The sequence below is a fragment of the Phyllopteryx taeniolatus genome, chromosome 10 (assembly GCF_024500385.1).
Source record: "Phyllopteryx taeniolatus isolate TA_2022b chromosome 10, UOR_Ptae_1.2, whole genome shotgun sequence".
Lineage (NCBI taxonomy): Eukaryota > Metazoa > Chordata > Actinopteri > Syngnathiformes > Syngnathidae > Phyllopteryx > Phyllopteryx taeniolatus.
Genome location: NC_084511.1, coordinates 8535019 through 8552699, shown reverse-complemented (window position 1 = coordinate 8552699; position 17681 = coordinate 8535019). Strand labels below are relative to the sequence as shown.

The window sequence follows — 17681 nt, the reverse complement described above, 5'->3', positions numbered from 1 at the left end:
TTCTCAATGTCTTTATGTCTCAAAAGTGTTCTCTGTTACTTGACTGTCTGTTGTACTAGAGCGGCTCCTACTACCGGAGACTAATTCCTTGTGTGTTTTTTGGACATACTTGGCAAATAAAGATGATTCTGATTCTGATCTGCCCAAGGTTACAAAATAAAAACACTTCTGCACTTAAGGTTCCTAAGAGCACAGTGGCCTCCATAATCCTTAAATGGAAAATGTTTGGGACGACCAGAACCTTTCCTAGAGCTGGCCATCTGGCCAAACTGAGCAATCGGGGGAGAAGAGCCTTGGTGAGAGAGGTAAAGAAGAACCCAAAGATCACTGTGGCTGAGCTTCAGAGATGCAGTCAGGAGATGGGAGAAAGTTCTGAATGTCAACCATCACTGCAGCCCTCCACCAGTCGGGGCTTTATGGCAGAGTGGCCCGACGGAAGCAAGACACATGGAGCCTGCATGGAGTTTGCTATAAAAAACAAAAACAAAAAAAACAACACCTGAAGGACTCCAATATGGTGAGAAATAAGATTATCTGGTCTGATGAGACCAAGATAGAACTTTTTGGCCTTAATTCTAAGCGGTATGTGTGGAGAACACCAGGCACTGCTCATCACCTGTCCAATAGTGAAACATTGTGGTGGCAGCTTTATGCTGTGGGGGTGTTTTTCAGCTGCAGGGACAGGACCACTGGTTGCAATCGAAGAAAAGATGAATGCGGCCAAGTACAGGGATATCCTGGACGAAAACCTTCTCCAGAGTGCTCAGGACCGCAGACTGGGCCGAAGGTTCACCTTCCAACAAGACAATTACCCTAAGCACACAGCTAAAATAACGAAGGAGTGGCTTCAGAACAACTCCGTGACTGTTCTTGAATGGCCCAGCCACAGCCCTGACTTAAACCTAATTGAGAATCTCTGGAGAGACCTGAAAATGCCTGTCCACCAACTGGAGAGGATCTACAAGGAGGAATGGCAGAGGATCCCCAAATCCAGGTGTGAAAAACTCGTTGCATCATTCCCAAAAGGACTCATGGCTGTATTAGCTCAAAGGGGTGCTTCGACTAAATACTGACAAAGGGTCTGAATACTGGGTGTGTGATATTTCAGTTTGTCTTTTTTAATAAATCTGCAAAATTAATTTTTTTCCTGTCAATATGGATAGATTGACAAGCGATATTGTGATTGTACTGTTACCAATTATGCGCGTCACTGGGTGCGTAGAGAATTGTAGGATTATTCGATTTGCGAAATATCATTTCTGCCGATTGATAGTCCCTTGGTGTGGCTGGGAGCAGGCGGGAGCGCAACAAGGTTTCCTCCCTAAACTGGGGCTGTGATTGAGAGGGGCGGACAGGAGAAAATTAGTAATCGGTAAAATTGCCCTTCGGCAGCGTGGCGAATAAGCCAAATATAATAGGCCCAGTTTCTGTGCGCCATTGGCGATGTGGCGAATTGGGAGCGCGCATGGTAGCTGATTCCTGGAGAGTGTGCAAGTGGCCCAGCAGCCCAGAAAGCAGCCTGGCCCACAGGAAATTCTCCCGGTGCTCCCGATTAGCCACTCCGGGTCATGGGATGTTAATTTTGTGCCTTCAGTGTTCCAGTAGCTTGTTTGTCAAACAGGAAGTCAGAGACTTACAACAGAAAGTCAAAGAGCTACAAATAGCAGGAACGCTAATTATTTATACTACTTAGTACTTTTCTAAAGGACTGAAAGCGTTTGCCGCTAAGTGTTATTTTATCTCTGTATCATACTGTATACGAGAGAATTTTTAGTTAGAGTGGATACCAATAATTGATATAAAGTGGTGCCTTGAAATGTGAGTTTAATTCATAGCGTGAGCATGCATCCATGGTCCATCTCAAAACACTCATCTCAAAATATATTTCTCCATTAAAATTAATAGAAATGCAATTAATCCATTCCAGTCCTCCCAAAAAAACACCACAAATTTTCATTTTAAAAAAAGACGTGTCGCAGTATATTTTATTATATAGTCATAAAAAAAATAATAGACAGTTTTACATTCCCATCCCTACTCGTAAGTTCAGGTATCATTGTTTGTTGGTGTGCAATGAGATTTTTTAAATGTAAAATATGTGCCTTGGCTCAATAAAGGTTGGGAAACTGATGTTGATGTAAAACTGGAGACTGGAAATAGACCCACACCAATGAAAATAACCTAAATGAAACAATAACTTATAGTAAATGTTGGCAAGAAGCATTACTACCATGTTTACCATCAGTGGCACTAATGTGGTTTATAAACATCAGCATGCTGAGTGCACACCTAGTATATGGCCCTGCCACAACCATTAACACCCTAGCCGTGCTGTTAAAAAAAAACTCCATCCTCTCCAGTTTTGAAAGGCTATTCCCTCTATTTCTGCCACATGACCTTCTATATGGCCGTAACAGAAGTCCAAGTGCGGCTTCACGGTCCATTAACCCCAAAGCAAGCAAACACCATCCAATGAAAAGGAGAACGGTAATACATTGAAAGACCTCGTCCTGCTGGATACGGTTGGCTATGTCTTTGCAAAGCCTCCAGCATCATTAATGAAGGCCGCCAAGGCCGTCCTCACATCTTCGCAATCTGTTTTCGCCTCCGCCATCTGGGGAAGTGGTACATGAGCATCTGTGCTAAATCCAGCTGAATGCTAAACACCCTTTGACTCACAAAGGGAAATAAGATTGTTAACAGACTGCATTCCTCCTACCCTTGCGCTTGCCACCCACATACCATCTGACCCTTCTCCATTGGTGCTGGTCACTTTGGACTCTGCACTTTGAAATGTGAACTTCTTTTTACGAATAAAAAATATTGAATTTAATTATTACTTGGGAGGAACATTAGTTTCCTTTAGCCCCCTGCTTTTGATGTATTTGTTGTTATATTTGTATATATATATTTAAGTTAAACTTGTGATTCCCAGTGTGCCATGAGAGATCATCAGGTGTGCTGTGGGAAATTTTCCAATGTCTCTTAATTGGTCCCAAAATTTTCTATTTGCTACAATTAATATCTTTGTTCATCTATCTACTACTGTATGCCACTGACGTATAGTGACAGGAAGAAAGATTAAATGCTCTACCACTAGAAAGCAGTTAACCTGTGTATCCACTTTTTATGATTTTTTTGTTTGTTTGTTTGGTGGTGTCCCATGAGATTTTTTACCAATATAAAATATGTGCCTTAATTGGCTCAATAAAGGTTAGGAAACTGCTACCATGTCACAAAAAAGTAAAAAAAGGAAAACTGAGAAAAAGGACTGTCTGAAAAGAAGACAAAAGCTAACAACCACTTAAATTGTATGCATTGTCAAATTTGTCAATCTCTTACTATGGAAAGACATTATTTAAAAAAAGAAAAAAATCCCCAAACTTTCTGATATTTGATTGATTCAATACAAGAACAGAAAATTCTTTATTTAATATTAAATTTTCACAAAGAGGGATCAAATGGAAGCAATATATTTATGACTGTGGTTGTACTCTGCGGTGGTGTAGAATTGTAATGCAATGTACTGAGAATTGTTTCTGATCATTTGCCCATCTCTTTGTAGCTATATAACATACTGGGTGTTGAAAAAACATTCACATCATTTCATAGTCTAATAACATAGCCAATTCGTGCTCAAATGATCTATGAGATGTGTAAAAACAAATTTCATCCATCCATTCATTTTCCGTACCGCTTATCCTCACTAGGGTTGCGAACGTGCTGAAGCCTATCCCAGCTGACTCTGGGTGAGAGGCTGGTTACACCCTGAATACACGCCAGCCAATTGCAGGGGACATATAAACAAACAACCATTCACACCTATGGGCAATTTAGCGTCTTCAATCACCCTACCACGCATGTTTTTGGGATATGGGAGGAAACCGGAGTGCCTGCAGAAAACCCACTCAGGCACGGGGAGAACATGCAAACTCCACACAGGCGATGCCAAATTTTAACCCGGGTCCTCAGAACTGTGAGGCAGATGTGCTAACCAGTCTGTCGCCATGCCGCGTAGAAAATGAATTTAACCCAGGTTAAATTTAATAAAAAGACATTTTGTGTGTTGGAATATGCTCAAACGCAGTCAAACAATAGTGTAAAGTGTGCATGTTGTCATACATCACAGGCCATGCACATACTGACATTTTTTTAAATCTTTGTAAAGTTTTAAATATGTACTTTTGATCAATACATATTTAAACTTTCAGCAGCAAGCAGTTAAATTTTGTTTACCTAAAACATTTACAGAAATATTATTTTGAATGGCGACACGGTTAGAGCGTCAGCCTCACAGTTCTGAGGACCCGGGTTCAATCCCCGGCCCCGCCTGTGTGGAGTTTGCATGTTCTCCCCGTGCCTGCGTGGGTTTTCTCCGGGCACTCCGGTTTCCTCCCACATCCCAAAAACAGGCATTAATTGAAGACTCTAAATTGCCCATAGGTGTGAATGTGAGTGCAAATGGTTGTTTGTTTATATATGCCCTGCGATTGGCTGGCAACCAGTTCAGGGTGTACCCCGCCTCCTGCCCGATGATAGCTGGGATAGGCTCCAGCACGCCCGTGACCCTAGTGAGGAGAAGCGGCTCAGAAAATGGATGGTTGGATTATTTCCAGTGATTCCAAACACTGTGTGTCTAAAATACCGTAATTTTTCATAAATAATATGCTCTTGAGTATAAGCCGCACCCCCAAAAAAATCAGGAAAACCCTTCTACCTATGTATAATACACACCACCGATTTGCTGTTATCAGAACATGAATGAATTTTTCAAAGGAATATTTTTTTTCTCTCTGCATGGACTGACGTTCGTACTGTACCTGACCCCAGAACAACCAAGTAACGAACAGAACACTACCATTAGTAGGTGTTACTAAAATTTTCAAAATACCTGTATATCTAGCTAGACAATATTATCATATCATACATAAAATTAACCCTAGTTTGTAAGAATCAGATAAGAATTAAGGATTTTTATGACACTTTCTATGTCGCAAATGGGCTCAAATTGTCTTGCCCAGAAATCAATGTAAATTATTAGGAAATTTGTGACCGAAACCATGACTCTCTGGTAGAAGAATGCTCGTATGTTACTTTTATTAGTTGCTCAAGCGAGAGCAAGTGGATCGTCAGAATTACGTCAAATAGAAAAAAACAAGTATAATAATAGTGAATCCCATCCATATAGTTTTCTATTGTAGTCAAATCCTATGAACGCGTGACCTTTGACGCTGAAATATTTTATAGGAATATTTTCATATTTGTCAGAACCACAGAAAATCTCATCTGAATTAAACATTTCAAAAACGAGGTGGTAAAGGGATTTCCCAAAAGTGTAATCTGAGAAGAACAAGGATTATTCACGTGAAACGAGAAAACGCGATTTTGGTGGACCTCTGCTAAATCCAAGTGCCCGAAATCAGACACAGAAAAATGGAAATAAAATGGTGGCCGTTTTTCTTGTTTTAGTAACATACCTACCATTATTTTCTAGCTCTATGAGCCTGTCGGTCTTTTCTCGTTCCTACACCTGCAAGCCCAGCGATGCGTTCAAAAACACTTGTAAGTAGCAGTGCTCACCACAACCCCTCAACACTAACACACAACAAAAACAGACACAACCCAGTTCATTACAGTATTGCAGTCTAGTCTGTTTATGTTTATTGTGAAACACCAAAACACAGCTACTGTGGGCCATACCGATGCCAGAATCAACAGACCAAAACGTACGAACGTGATAGCTTGCTTTCTATGCCAGTCCCTCTCTCTCTTTCACCTCTTCTTCTCTCTCTTTCTCTGTCTCTCTTTCTCTGTCTCTTTCTTTCTCTCACTCTCCCTCCCTACCTCCCCGTCTCCTCACACCGAGCAGTGCAATGCATTCAAAACCACTCGGAAATGACAGTGCTAAGTGCAGCAGCTCAGTACACAACACAGAAGCAACACAGTATGCTCCCACAACCGCGCAAAGTTTATCTCACATTACCTTAGCTGAGCCGAGTTGCTCCATAGTTCCCTTCTGATTCGGTAACAGCGATCACAGCAGAGTAACTTCACCTTTTTTTCCTCAAGTTTTTTTTTTTACTTGGGAGATGTGATCCGTGAAGTGGCAGTACAAGAAATATATCTGCCGAAGACACAAAATCCAACAAACAAAGGCCGTCATGATTCTCGGGAAGTTGTTGGAAAGTTGCGGAACACGCGCACTTTCAGAGTAGAGTTAGGCCGTCACATTGAATTTCCGAACGCATCCTCAGTGAGCAGTGAAAATTTACCATATTATATATACATTTACAACATTGGACCTGAGACATTATATATCCTGAAAGTATGAATGATAGTACACCTTTTTCACAACCCCTAGGTACCGGTATACATTTCTACAATATGAACTCAATTTTTTGCACTTTACGCTCTATTGACCTCTGATGAATATTTTGGGAAAAAAAGTGCATTATACACGATAAATTACGGGACCTCTTATGATATGACTGCAGTAGTGTCACTCAAAACCAAGCATTAACTTTGCCAAAGCAGTATTGTTATTACAGCCCTTTTTTTCCTGTATCTGTATCCCTTTTATGCCGGAACAGTTTTACTGTGTCACAGTGGTGTTTTTAAGCTTCCGCTGTGGTTTCTTAGTATTATAATTTAAGTTTATTGAGAATCAGAGTCGAACAGAACAAAGTTTCTAGAGGGGAGAGAGAAACAAAGACAAAAGACAAAGCACTAATTGTAAACAGGATGAGAAAAGTAAGTCATTACAGTATCTACAACAATGAAACATTAAATATGAGTGTTGCATGGGGCTGTATTGCTACACCCTGTGAAGGAAGGACAGGACAAGCTAGAACAGGACAAGGACAGGAGAAGAAGCATGCAGGTCAAGGGTCGTCAACTCGGCTGTACAACTGAAGTGGGGTGGGATTGACTATGTAAATTATAAAAGTCTATAGTACGAGAGTATGAGTGAGGGAATACACAAGCAATTCACATATTCATGAGTTATTTGTCGCAATAAGTGAGTGGCCCCACACCCAGTGAAAGAGTCCCAGGGGTGTGTGCCTGCGGACACATGCAAGTGAATTGACACTGTTTTACATGCACAAAAACTGACAGAAGTGCCCTGTAATTGCTGTGCCCGCACCGCGGAGGCTGAGGACCCCACCCAATCAATCGAGGGGCGGGATCGGGCCCATGGGTCCCATCCGAGAGCAGCCCGGTGGACGGGACACGTCCCACACCGAGGGACACAGGGCGGTCTGCCGGCCCCACCGAGGCGCCCGGCAACTGGCCATCCGGTGGGTGTCGCAGGGACCCAATGCCATGTGTCCTCTCACCATGCAAACCGATCTAAAATGTGTGGGAAAAGAAAAATAAATACATATAATAATAATAAAACAACAACCTCGACAACAAAAAATACAAAATTCAAAAGTTTACTTTCACACTTACGAAGATAGTCTTGTTATTGTCAAATGGCACCCTACCCAGGCAAAGAAATCAAGAGTCTAGATTTAACATGTTGAGGAAAGGTGACCAGCTATCTACGTATATATGTACCGTATTTTCACGACCATAAGGCGCACCGTATTAAAAGGCGCAGTCGCAGTTACGGGGTCTATTTCTGTATTTAACACACACATAAGGCACACCGTATTATTGGGCGCAGGCATGGTAAAACATACGCTAGCTTAAAACATACATTAGCATGCATGCACGCTAAAACAATGTTTTTAAAAAGGCAGCGGGAGCAAAACTGAGTTCGGTTGTACTTTATTGAAGTATTTAACAATGTACTCACGTTATTTTCTGAACAATCCTCATCCACAAATCCATCAAAGTCCTCATGTTCTGTATCCGAAATGAACAGCTAGGCAAGTTCTCAATCAAACACGCCAGGTTCCCTCTCGTCATTGTCGGAGTCACTCTCGTTGCCGTGCGGCTCCTCAGAAATGATGCCGGCTTTTACGAAAGCTCGAACACCAGTGCAAGCAGACACGTTAGCCCAAGCATCCACAATCCATTCACAAATTGTGGCGTAACTCGTCCGGCGCTGCCTCCTAGTCTTAGTAAAGCTGTGTTCGCCATCTGTCATCCATGGCTCCCACGCTGCTCACTTCAATTTGAACGCCCTGTTTACACGGATGTCCAGCGGTTCGTCAAGCCTCCCGGAATGATGCGAGCTCCGAGTTATTGCACTCAGTCGAATGGTGACTGTAGAGACGCTTCTCCTGGCTGTTCCTTGCTCATCAATCCATTGCTCGAATTGGTCTTCCAACTCAGGCCACCTCGCCTTGTTTCCGCGGAAACTCAGCTTCGTCTTCTTGACTTGGCGAAGCTCGTTTTCCTGCTTCCTCCACTTGCGAACCATGAATTTGTTGATGTAGAATTCTCTCGCGGCTGCTCGATTTCCATTTTCCTCCACGTAACTGCAAGCTTGCAGTTTCAACTGTGCTTCATTAAGCGTGTCTCTTCGTAGGTGCCATTTTCGGGGGTCCTTCGCCAAACTGATGTTGTTTTGCACTATGGACATACCCGCGCTATATACCAACTCGGGGCGTGTATTTAGCGTCTTCTCTCACGTGCACCCTTCCCCCTTTAACGTCCGCATGCTGTCCTCAGTCACGTCCACCTTTTTTCTATATAAGCAGCGTGTCGGCAGGAAATGCTCCCAGTCAGTCAAGCGGAGCACTCATCAAAGTCACACAACAACATTTATAGATTTTGGAACTCGGTGCACACATAAGGCGCGCCACATTATAAGGCACCCCGTCCATTTTGGAGAAAATTTAAGACTTTTAAGTGCGCTTTATGGTCGTGAAAATACGTAATTGATTTTTTCGTTCTGCTGATATTTTATATATAACGCAATATATTCTATGACGAGATTTAGCCACTGATTGATGTTAATAGGTTGTTTGTTTTTCCAGTTTAATAGAATTGTTTTCTTAGCGGTAGCTAACGCGACGAGTAATGATTGTGAATATTTGTTCTGGAAGTTGATTATGCTTAAGTCGCCAAGTACGCACAATCTTGGGGAAATTCAAAATGTAAGAGAGTTTTTGTGTAACCGAAGACCAAAAGCATTGAATTGGTTTGCATTCCCATATAGCATGAAAATAGGTGTCTGGGGTAGTTTTGGTGCATTTCGTGTATATATTAGATGGAGAGAAGCCCATTTTATGCATAGTGTACTGAGTAAAGTGTGTTCTATGGAGCACTTTATATTGTATAAACTGTAGATTTGTGTTTTTTTGTCATTCCAAACGTACTGTTACAAATCTGTACCCAGTAGCAACGGTCAGCGGACATGGAAATGTCTTCTTCCCATTTGGTGATTGGTAAGTGAATTGATTTAGTACATGAAATTAATTTATAAACTTTTGAAAGATTTATTTTACTTTGTGGGAGAAGCTTCACTATTTGCTTGACAAACTCCGGCAGTTCGAGGGTGCTCTGGAGTGTTAGTATTTTATTTTTTTTTTTTATTGCTGCGTTTAATTTATTGTATTGAAGAATGTTTCCGCCTGTTATCTGGAATTCTTGGAACAGTTCATCACGTGTCCTAAAAGCATTATTGTTAAATAGTTGTTGTAGGTGGTCAATTCCATGTTGTTCCCATGTACTAAAATGAAGGGTTATATAATTAATTTTAAAATCTGGATTATGACAGATTGGGGAGAGTATACTAGGAGCTAATTGAGATCCTGTAGATTCTAAATTTTGCCACCAAGCCTTTAAGGTGGATGCGATTATTGGGTTCTTGAAGCATTTATAGCGGTTTAAGACTTGTGGAAATAATCATCTGAGATTTTTTCCAAAAGTGGTGTCTAATTTAGATTGGTTAGCTCGATGAGTTTTGACGAAATATTAATACCTAAATACTTAATGTTTCCTATAGGAATAGGGTAATCTTGATAGTCTGATATTTGTGAAAATGTTTTAATGAGGTTGAAGACTGCTTGAAGAGAATACTTGGGTTCCTGTAAGTTAAGAAGAATATCATCAGCATATAGATTGATTTTGTGTTCTGTCACGAGTGAGCAGGTACCTTTAATATTCACATTCTGACATATAGCGGTAGCAGGAGGTTCGATGAATATTGCAAATAGCATTGGTGAGAGTGGAAATCCTTGTCTGGTTCCTCTTTGTAATGTAAAACTTTGTGAAGTAATCCTATTTGTGTTGACTGTCGCTTTCGGCGAATTGTATAATGTTGCCATCCAATGTATAAATGAATCTCCAAAGCCAAATTTGTTAAAATTGTTATTACAGCCCTTATATTGAATAGATTTAGATTCTGCAGATGTACAGATCGGTTGTACTTTAGTACAGTGAGTATGGCAAGTCTACCTACTCTTGTAAAAATGTCAGGTTTTTGTGATGAAAAATGAGACCAAATCAAAAACCTATTTCCTCTATTAATGTGATCTACAACCTGTCCAACTCATTTGAAAAAAAGAAAAGACATATTTCAGAGGGGGAAGTAAAAATAAACAACTGAGATAATGAGTTCATAAGCTTGCCTTTTCTTTCTTTCTTTTTTTTTTTTTTTTTAACTGTGGCTGTATTAACCAATCGCATTCAAACTCATGTTACATGGGAGTCAATACACACCTGCCACCATTTTAAGTGCCACTGATCAACCCCAGATAAAGTTCCAATGTCCTCGTAGGCTTTCCCTGTCTTTTTTTTTGTTTTGGTTTGGTTTTCTAACAGAAGCCTGAATGTTTTGCACTAACACGTCTTCTTTTCCTTTGGGCTTGTCCCGTTAGGGGTCGCCATAGCGTGTCATCCTTTTCCATGTAAGCCTATCTCCTGCATCCTCATCTCTAACACCAACTGCCCTCATGTCTTCCCTCACTACATCTGTGAACCTTCTCTTTGGTCTTCCTCTAGCTGACTGCTATTTTTAGCATTCAAAATTCCCTCCACCTTGACTAAGGCTCAACTTTGAGCTGAAGGAAACCAGCCCATAAACATGATCCTGCCACCACCACTTTTAGTGACGAGCAGTGTTGTTTTTGCACCAAACATGCTTTTCGGAATCTTGTCCAAAAAGTTCAACCTTGGTTTCACCTTGTAAGATAAGGATTCCATTTTGCTTCCACCCTGCAACACAGTTCAGATTTATGAAGAAAACATGGAGATTGTTGTCACATGTACTAAACTGTCTTCTTGAATAATGCTGTTCAGCATCTTGACAGCCTCCCTGACCAAAATTCTTCTCGTTTTTAATTTTGGAGGTTCGTCCAGTTCTTGGTATTGTCACCGTGTGCTATATTGTCTCCCACTGAAGATGACTGTCGCCACTGTCTTCTATGGCATATTGAATTCTTTTGAAATTCTTTTGTACCCTTCTCTTGACTAATACCTTCGAACAGTGAAACCCCTCTGACGTTATTGCAATTCTCTGCGGACCATGGCTTGTGCTGTAAGATGTGACTACAAAAATATTACAAAACGTCTACTAGAACATCTGAGCCTCAATTTGGGGTTAATCAGAGGTACTTTAAATGATGGCAGGGGTGTTCTGACTCCCATTTAACATTTTTGAGTTTGAATGTGATTGGTTAATTCTGAACACAGCCACATCCCCAGTTATGAGGGTGTGCATATATGTGCAACATTATCTCAGTTGTTCATTTCTATTACTCCTCTCAAAACATTTTTAATTGAACAGGGGTGTGTAGACGGTTTATATTCACTGTATATGTGCTTGGAAATATTTCAGCTTGGGATCTCAGTGGGTGTCAAGCCCTGTCAAGTCAATTCTTGTTTTTCATCTCAATACTTAGACAACACAGACATGCACAACATTTCCCATCCAGACACACGCCTATCACAAGCTCTTAGAACAAGATGCACTCATTTGTCCCCACATCGAGCCATTCAGCAGGCAATTGTTAGCACTCACTTGAATGTGACCCGGCGTCTTCACTCATGAGCGTAAACACGTCTGAACAAATGCACACTTGCAACTTTCTGGTGTGGTTTGGCACGCAAATATTTCAGCATTAAGATGGATATTTCTGCTAATATTCTTTTGCAGTTTTCTTCCAAATTGATTGGCCGCATGTCTCTGCTTATGTATTCATCCAGTGTGTGTCATTTAATGAGGTTGTCTTCGTCTCAGCACAAATCATACGAATAATCTTGGCTTTCAATATTTTTTTTTAGGCATCCAAGTGATAAATTGGACTTTCTCTTTGTTTTAATGACTCTTCTCCCACACACGTATGTCATATCCACACAAAGACAACTCTTACAATTGCCTCTCCCTTTAGTCAGTCTTTATTCATTCATGTAGAAAAAAAGACAACAGACCAATAACTTTTTAAACATAACAGCGTTCTCATCTTGACATCTGAGGGTGACATTTATTTTTTCAAGGAATAAGGATTTCTACAGAGTGAAAGGTAGCCTCAGTGCTATAAAACAGAAACCTCAAAGCAAATGCAGACATTAAAGAATAAAATTAAAACAACACAGTTGCTCTGCCATTATCGCTGCTCGGCTGTTCCTCCTCCCCGAGAAGTTACCGGGGGGTCTTTTGGAAAGCAGCTGCCGCCCTCCCTGCTGTGTTGCTGTGTATGTTGAAGGGCACAGTGTGGCGGTCAGGCTGTTGTCCCTGTTCACAAAACATCCCCTTGTGTGTCTTTAGTGCGTGAGGGCTACTGAAACTGGACGACAGGCGCTGGGTCAACTGCATCGTTCCAACTAGTCCATCTCACACAAGGTGGCAACTGAAATATCTGCTGATTCAACAAGAATCACCAATTGTTTCAGCTTTATTTATTCTATATTTTATTCCAAACAAGTGTTGTAATGCCTTTCATTGATTGTGTGGACACATGCAACAGAATATATGCATTTGTTGAACCTTTTCAAATTTACCATTGAACAAAGGAGTTCTAGGACCACACAGAAAATAATTCATCATTAAAGAAATAACTTCTAACTGGAAGGGATTTTAACAGATATAACAATATTTATTATATTACCTCATTATTATAAGGCAGCTCTCTTGAGAGAATGCGGCTGCTGACCACAAACTGTTTGGTTTACATTTGTGTGTTGACTTTAATTCCAAATTCATATAATATAGCTACCCCTCCTCCCAAAATATTCAACTTTATTCTTGTAATACTACTTTTTTTCTTGCAATATTGTAACTTCTTACTGTGACTTGGTGACTTTCTTCTGATAAATGTATGCATTTTTAATTTCAATTTTATAATATTTTCTTTTCAGTGTGGCCCTCATACTACTTTGTACAATTATGAATGCTAAGAAAATTATCAGGTGGACTTTAACGGAGCAAAATTGGATTTTTGTGTACTTTAACTATAGCCATATAACACTTAATCTGATCCATAAATCTATATTTATAAATAAATTTAAAAAGGTGGAGTTAATTTGACATTGGTTTATTACAGTAAAATTACAATGTAATGGAATATGTGTTTCCCCATCACATACTCTTTTGCAAAAATAGTTAATTCATACTTTTTTTTAAACTTTGGTTTAATATTGTTAATGAGTCTATATTTGCAGCGTAATTAGAACACTGGAGTTCCAATTTCCACTAGAAAATGATGAGTTTTTAAAACTTCGCTTCCGTTATTTCATTCAACCAGTCTCTCGAGGATGAATGGGGTTACTAAATTAGGAGTCCAAGATGCATGAGTTGGTTTCTTTCATATAATTAGTGAGGATGATTAAGAATTTCACTGGTAACAGAACCCACAGTCTTCATAGCAATTTGTGGAACTTGACTTTGTGGAGTGCAGTGGTCACATTGATGGGATGGGCTACTGATGTACGTCGCCTTCCTCCAGATGTCTAGCTGTGTTCGGACTACACTTACGGTGTTACAAAGCCTTTTTCCTCTTATGCTCCCCTTCTGCTCCTGCGCTGCGATAAACCAGCACAATTCTTTCAATCCCATTCCCAAAACAGCAGCTTTCACTGTCTCTTCTACTTCATGTTTGCTCTCTCCATTCAAACATCTATCTATCCATCATACTGACTCTCTTTCCTCCTGCTCTCTCTCCCCCACTCATTAGTCTCCCCATGTGGTGGTTCGTGTCTCATGTCTTTGTCAGAACTGTTATCACTGCTGTCAGCTCCCTTGGCGAGAACAAAGTCGTCCTCTACTCACGGCACCACAAAAGACGAGAGAAATGAAAGGAAAAGGCCTCGGCTAAAAACAAAGAGGCAGGAAGGAGGAACAATTAAATTGGGTGAAGTAATCCAGAGGAAAAGAGGGGGGCGCTTAGAACAAGTATTTTCATTTCAACCATGATTCATTGTCATTTGTGGATTATAACACCCAGCAATTTCTCCCTCTGTCATCCAGTCATCTACACAGCAAAGAGCATACAGTTGGTCAGAAGATATGGGAACTATCTATATACACATTAATTGCCGTTCCTGCTTATTATAAATATATCCTTTTACATCAGCTAAGCCTAATATATCAACCTCAAATAAGTTACTGTGTATGAAGAACAGCATTTTTGAAAGACACAGAGCTAGCCAAAAGAGAAAAATGTAACCATATATAAATAGCACTGAAAGAAGGGCCCACTGTAATGTGTATTACAGTAGTAGAGTACAGTATAGCAGGACGATTACTTCCATCACAAAATAGCAATATCCAATCAACATGGCTGAAAACAGTCACTTCTACTTAGCAAACATATCAGACTTGAACCAGCTGAGGCACAAAGGGTACTTTGGAAACCAAGGACTAAATGGCCATTGGCCAAGGGTCGTCATCATAGAAATAGTGCCAGGCATTCAAGGCTCAGGGAGTGCGGCCCTGTGTCATCACGTGTAGGCATAATCTATATCGGGGATGCCCCCCTCTCTGTAGCCACGGTTGGTACCGTAAGTGACATGATGGTGGCTGGTTTGGCTAAGGATGGTGCCATTGAGGCTGCCGACTCTTTGGCAGCTCCGGTATGTCCCATTTGCATGGGAAGAAGAAGAAGAAGAAGAAGAGGGGAAAATGGTGTGGATGTAGGTGACATCCTCCAGTTTGGGCTGCAGGGGCTGGTGAGCCATGGCTGTCATCTGAAACCCTGCAGGAGGGGCTCTGATCTCCAAGATGGAATTGTCTTTCTTTGTACCCGACTCTACATAGTCATCATAATTTTTTCCTCCTCGTCCTCTGTTGCATGAATTTGAGTCCCCTGACTTGTAACTTGTTCTTTGTCCATACCAGCAAAAAATCCCAAAGATGAGCAGTAGGCTTACTAATGCTGTGGCACCCCCAATGATCCCTGCCAATGGCAAGGCTGATAGCTCAGAGTCTTGTGTGTCCTTTTCTGACCCCTCTCCCCTGGAGTTCACTTCAGCCTCTCCAGTTTCTATCTGAGCACAGGCTGGAGCAGAATCTTTATTGTTCGTTTCAATGCTGCCAGTGTGACCTGTCCCCATGCTGGAGCCGAGAAAGGTCTCCTGTTCTAATGGCAGCAGGCAAATGAGGTAATGCGAGCGCGGTGTGAGTTGGGTAAGATGGTACTGCCTTCTCTCTCCAGGAACAAGAGTCTCTGTGATGGAACCGAGTGCCGCACTGGTACCTAACCTCATCCATGATAGGCGGAAAGAGGGTGCCGGCTGTGGACACAACCAGCTGACCAGAACACTGTCCGAAGAGAGAGCTTTTACACTCAGCTCCAGGGACTCTCTGGATACATGTCCTGCTCCCCCTGCAGGCATAGGCAAAACTAGACCTGGCCGCTTAGCTCGCAGTGTAAAGAGGGAACCTTGTGTGGGGACCAGCAAAGAGTTAGTGGTGGTGCTGCCATGGGGAACTGAGACCACAGCTTGTCCATCCCCTCCAACACGATCATGACCTTCTCCATTTTTTTCTGATGGATTCCCCACAACTACAGTGGCCGGACCAGCTGGTGGTCCTTCACACTGTTCCATCAGATAGGTAAGGTCTTTAAGGGACTGGCCCTTCACCGCCTCCGGTCCCTGACAGGTCAAACCCCTGACTGTAACAGCAGCCCCCCAGCTATGAAGCCATGCATGGAGCCAGCGAAGGCTGCAACTACAGTACCAGGGGTTTCCTCGTAGCAGCAGCAACTCTAGACTATCTGCATCCTTAAGAAGCCCTCGAGGCAGACTGGTCAAATTGTTTCCCGATAGGTCTAGCTTCTGGAGCCGCCGCATTCCGTCCAGAGCAGCTCGTGGTATGTGAGTCATTCCGTTATCCTGTAAATGGAGGCGAACAAGATGAGTTGAAGGTAGGTTGACTGGTGGAGACTGCAAGGCATTTCGGACTAGTGACAACTCTGTCAGATTGGAGAGGCGGGAAAAGGTGTCATCTGCAATCCGTGTGTTTGCCAGCAGATTCCCATCCAGGACCAAGCGTCGTAAGGAGGAGAGCCCTCGGAAGGCATGGGTGGGGATGGTGTTGATTCTATTGTCGTCTAATCGCAGCTCCTCCAAGGATGCAGGCAAGCCTGCAGGGATGCTGGACAAATGGTTCCGAGAGAGAAACAGCAATCTGAGCCGTGGAGTCCCAGAAAAAGCACGCTCCTGGATGCTAACTGTAGATATTGAATTATCATCCAAGTGTAAACGCTCCAGTAGGGGTAACTTTGCCAGAGATGATCGTGGTAACGTTCGTATGTTATTATCCTGCAAATGGAGCTCTCGTAATGAAGGTGGAAGGTGTACAGGGAACTCATCCAACTGGTTGGCATACAGGTAAATCACTCGAATGGAAGTGCTGCGCTCCAATGATGGAGGCAGGCCGGCATTACTCAGTCGGTTGCTTTGCAGGTAGAGGATGGCGGCCGTCAATGGTAGAGGAGGAATTAGACCGAGTCCGCGGTCATTGCAGTAGACAAAACCCTCATCGCAGCGGCAGACCGAGGGACAAACAATTCCTCCATCTCCTTCACCCGTCTCCAAGGCAATTGCGGCTGCTGCCAGTTCCAGCACCTCAGCCAAGAAGGTGAGGCATAGCAGGAGCAGGAAGAGCCAATCGCGAAGCTCGGCAAGACTTTCAGTAGCCATGTTGATGTCCAGCTCCTGATAGGAAATAGAAATGAGGAACAGTTTTAAAATTACTGCAAAAGGAATGCACTAATTGTGGACTGTATATATTAAGACATTTTATTCAAGTCTAGACCCACTTTCCTGTATCCTTGCTCCCCAAAATATTAAGATAAATACACAGTGGAATGCTGAAGCATGTGGCACTATATATTTACTAATCCTAAATCATTTTCAGAAACACTGATCATTTCAAGAAAACAGGCAAGACCATCGTAGTATTAAATAATTATTGATAGGCCCATTTAGGGTGCCTGAAAGTGTCAAAATGACCTCTGTAGAATGTGTTTGTGGCTTGTGCCTTCCACAGGAAAATAATTCTCAATGCGCCATCCCATGCTACAAAAAATACCATTAAAGCTTCAGTTGCTATCAGTATAAAGTGATAAAAACATATTGTGTGATTTATATCAGATTGAGAGCCTTTACCATTTAGAATAAAATCTACAAAAACATAACATGCCTAATAATTTGGAGTAGTGCACACTCTGACGCCGCACAAAGAGTAAGCTGGAAAATAGGTTTCCTGTCTACGTGCAAAAGCTGATAATGGTATTTTCAGTGACCTGTAAAGCTAAAGGACCAAACACATTCAAGAATAC

General features: G+C 41.8%; 2 protein-coding genes across 8 annotated transcripts in view; one reads left to right on the top strand and one right to left on the bottom strand.

The window, feature by feature from the left end:
• macrod1 (mono-ADP ribosylhydrolase 1) overlaps positions 1-17681 on the top strand; it is a 181902-nt gene that overhangs the window by 37869 nt on the left and 126352 nt on the right. The gene's annotated exons all lie outside the window — the stretch shown is intronic.
• flrt1b (fibronectin leucine rich transmembrane protein 1b) overlaps positions 12279-17681 on the bottom strand; it is a 54840-nt gene continuing 49437 nt past the window's right edge. For all 3 annotated transcript variants that reach the window (XM_061787458.1, XM_061787459.1, XM_061787457.1), the window contains one exon: positions 12279-17055. In XM_061787458.1, the coding sequence (XP_061643442.1) occupies positions 14836-17040 (2205 nt within the window). In that variant the 5' untranslated portion in view covers positions 17041-17055 and the 3' untranslated portion in view covers positions 12279-14835. The remainder of the gene's footprint in view (positions 17056-17681) is intronic.